Consider the following 3233-nt stretch of genomic DNA (forward strand, 5'->3'; position numbering starts at 1 on the left):
TCTGTGCACCATCTATCATCCCAGACGAGTCGATTCCTGTCATCCTCAGCAGTGGAGCTCCCTCGGGTTGCTGAGATAAAGCTCGGATAAGCCACGGCCACTGACTGCCATACAGTATCCCGTAGTCCACAATATGAATCCGCTTGGCTCCCTTGCACGCCTCGAGAATTATGTGATTCGAGATCACCTCGGTGGCGCTGAACCACGGGAGGTTCATGCACAAAAGCCCCACGTAGCGCTTCTGAGAAACCTCTCTGGACAGAGCCGAGTAGAGCTGTGAACCACACCCTTTAAGCCTTGCTACCAGTGCGTTGACGAAGAACAATGCGGTCCTTTCTAAGTGGCTGTTTTCGGATGTCACTGAGTTCTTGATCAATCCGATGAGATTGTAAACCTGTGCCGAGTTCCTGGCTGCTACTGCTCTTGCGCACTCTCTGAGCAAGCTAAATACTTCCTGGTCGACCTGTTCTTGATCACTGTCCGGAGACTGGACGCAACCTCTTATGATGGAATTCAGGTCGTCCATGTAAGCCTGGTATCTGTTCTGCTGCGGGGTTGCAACCTCCTGCTCGTCACTATCACTATCCCCGCCTAAAAGCATCTTGGAAAGGTAACTCAGCGCAGGATCGTCCAGCTGCAAAACAGGAGCCGCAACTGGAAGTGGTTCAATTCTTACTTGGTGTTGCAAAAGGGCCTTCTGCAGCAGCGGAATCAAGCTGCCCGTTGTCATTTGCGACCTGTAGCCCTCTTCCTCCATCATGACCTCGAAGTCAAAAACCCTCCAAGCCGGAAAGAATTCATATACAAGTCAAAAAGGTGTTCTGATTTACCTCAGAAATGTGATCTCAATTGATCACATTCCCCGAATTTCAGAGAAAGATCGTATCAAAAAAGTCAATAGAAGGATCAGTGACTGCATGTTTTCACATAAAAACGTGACGTGGTCTTGCCTCCCACGACTTCTTGCCATTGTCGTATCTCAACAACAATGATCCCGCCTTGTCAAACTTGTACATCTGGTTGGAGTGCACAAAGCAGCAGTGCCGCTCCTGCAATCCAAGGAGGTCCGCCACTTCCCAGGAAAGATCTCGAGCTGAGAAAACAAACGTCGGGCCACCACAGCACAAGGTCACAACCATCTTGCTGTCATCGACGAGGAGGGCGTTGTGAAATCTGTTTTCCAGCGATGGTGGAAGGGGGAGAGGATCCCATCGATCCTCCACTGGTTTGTATACCTCAGCATCTGGTTCCTCCCCCATACTGTTGCCACCCACGATGTAGAGCTGACCCTCCATAGCCGCGGACACATAGCACTTTCGTCGATGCAGCATTGGCGCCGTGATGCTCCATCAATTTGTGTGTGCATTGAAGATGCTCACTGATTTGTTGCGGCCCCATCTCCCAAGAAGATAGAGCTTGCTGCCGATGGCCCTGCACTTGAATCCTCTCCTGGTGTCGAGCATGAAGCCCTACAAGGAGGAGGAGGTAATATCATCCATTCACTACTGGATTGAACGCAATGATTGAAAGCTCGTCCCTAAGCAACACCGTGGCAACAAGCAATTCCTTGTCCAATCCCTGGGTGGAGTGATCATCATAGAACTTGGCACTGGAGATGAGATTCCTCCATGCTCAGCTCACTTGGTACATCTGCTCATGGGATGAGAGTGACACTTGCAGGAGGCATTAGTAAGTGGCATTGTTGTCCAGGCCAGGGATAAGCAACACTATTGCCGCCTCTTACTCTATTGATGATCGCCACTTCAACTGTAAAATTTGTCTCTTACTCTATTGATGATTGCTACTTCAATTGTCAAATTTTATAGTTTGTGGTTGACATTTCTAGCCAATAAAAGAATTTATGCAACTTCTCAGTCATACAATGATGTCTTATATATTTACGTAGAATAGAAGAATCATGGTAGGTGTGGAAAAAGGGTGGAATAAATATTGAAGGTTTGATTAGCAGTAAATGATTATCAGGATTTGTCCTCTCAAAATAAAAATAATTATTCTTAAAGCAATATTGAGAATGTAAATGCTGAAATGGCAAGTCATCAACAAATGATGTAAAATTCTCAAATCTATTGCAATGCTTTTAGATATGTGGCTTAACTTTTTGAGCCTCATGAACCTCATCAAGAGAAGGTAAATTTTGCTTTACACTTTATGAACACTGAACATCAAATATAACAACCACTAACAACATGAAATCCTCATCTAAAAAATCCATAAATGTTAGAAAAACAAACTCGTAATAAACATAAAAAGATAGTAAAGAAGGGAGAAAAACTTGAAAAAAAGCATTAGCATCAACCATAAAACTCTTTAAGCAATAAACAATCTCAAAGTCATATATCTAAAACTTCAAAAGGAGGGATCTCATCTCTAATGCCAAATTCTACAATGATCACTTTGCACAGGGGTTGGATAAAGAGCCATAATGATCCTCAAGCAAGAGGATGAGCTTTTGATCATGGCATTCAATCCCAGGGGCGCGGACCATACTTGAGCTCACAAGTTGAGCTCAATTTTCAATTGTAATTTAGTACAAACATTATAAACTTTAAAATTTTAAGGTTATGGCGAACTTAATAATTTCATAATTCTCTATGTGAGGGCCAAGTGTACGGCTACGATGCCGTATACTAATATTAGCGTAATGGGATTTTGGTAGCCGTTGGATTGGTTTCAATTCGGACCACTTGCTCCTATATATAAGCTAGGGTTTTTGGGCTAATTAATATGCACATTTCTATATTCCCTTTCTATATTCCAAACACTCACATTGGTGGAGTTGAGGGGCACCTTTGATTGTCTCTAGGGAGTGCTTGGATTTGGGATTTCAGTTTAGATCTAGCTTTTGCATTGTCTAAATCTAGCTTTTTCCATTTCCTTTCTTTTGTTCTTTCCTTTCAGAATTTTGGTTTAGATCTAGCTTTTTGCATTGTCTAGATTTACCATTTCTTTTCAGCTTTTTGTTATTTCTCTTCTTTTGCTCTTTCTTTTGCGTTCATCTTTATGGCCAATCCGCCATCTCCTCCTTTGACTTTAGAGCAACAGTTGGTTCAATTGCTTGATGCTATGCGCTTGCAATTGAACAACCAAACTCAGTTGATGGCGGCGTTCACAGCACATGGTACAATTCCTTCTGCTCTTGGTGCCAATCCTCGCGTTCGGCCGGAGTTCTTTCGTGGGAATCCTAGGGATGATGTGTACCATTAGTTCAATCA

General features: G+C 43.5%; 2 protein-coding genes across 2 annotated transcripts; both read right to left on the reverse strand.

Annotated features, from left to right (window-relative positions):
• Positions 1 to 9: 9 nt before the first annotated feature.
• On the reverse strand, positions 10 to 757 carry LOC9637967 (scarecrow-like protein 13; the record flags this gene model as incomplete). Its single annotated transcript, XM_002994072.2, has 1 exon — positions 10 to 757. A coding segment is annotated over exon 1 (748 nt), but the record flags the coding sequence as incomplete, so codon positions are not given.
• A 166-nt stretch (positions 758 to 923) lies between these two features.
• On the reverse strand, positions 924 to 1295 carry LOC112343715 (F-box/kelch-repeat protein At4g19330-like). The gene has a single exon (XM_024667682.1). It carries the CDS (start codon positions 1293 to 1295, stop codon positions 924 to 926), a length of 372 nt encoding a protein of 123 aa, XP_024523450.1.
• Between the last annotated feature and the right edge of the window lie 1938 nt (positions 1296 to 3233).

The sequence above is a fragment of the Selaginella moellendorffii genome, unplaced genomic scaffold (assembly GCF_000143415.4).
Source record: "Selaginella moellendorffii unplaced genomic scaffold, v1.0 SELMOscaffold_185, whole genome shotgun sequence".
NCBI lineage: Eukaryota > Viridiplantae > Streptophyta > Lycopodiopsida > Selaginellales > Selaginellaceae > Selaginella > Selaginella moellendorffii.

Coding starts and splice junctions, on each gene's coding strand:
- LOC112343715 (XM_024667682.1), bottom strand. CDS start 1,295: ATGGAGGGTCAGCTCTACATCGTGGGTGGCAACAGTATGGGGGAGGAA.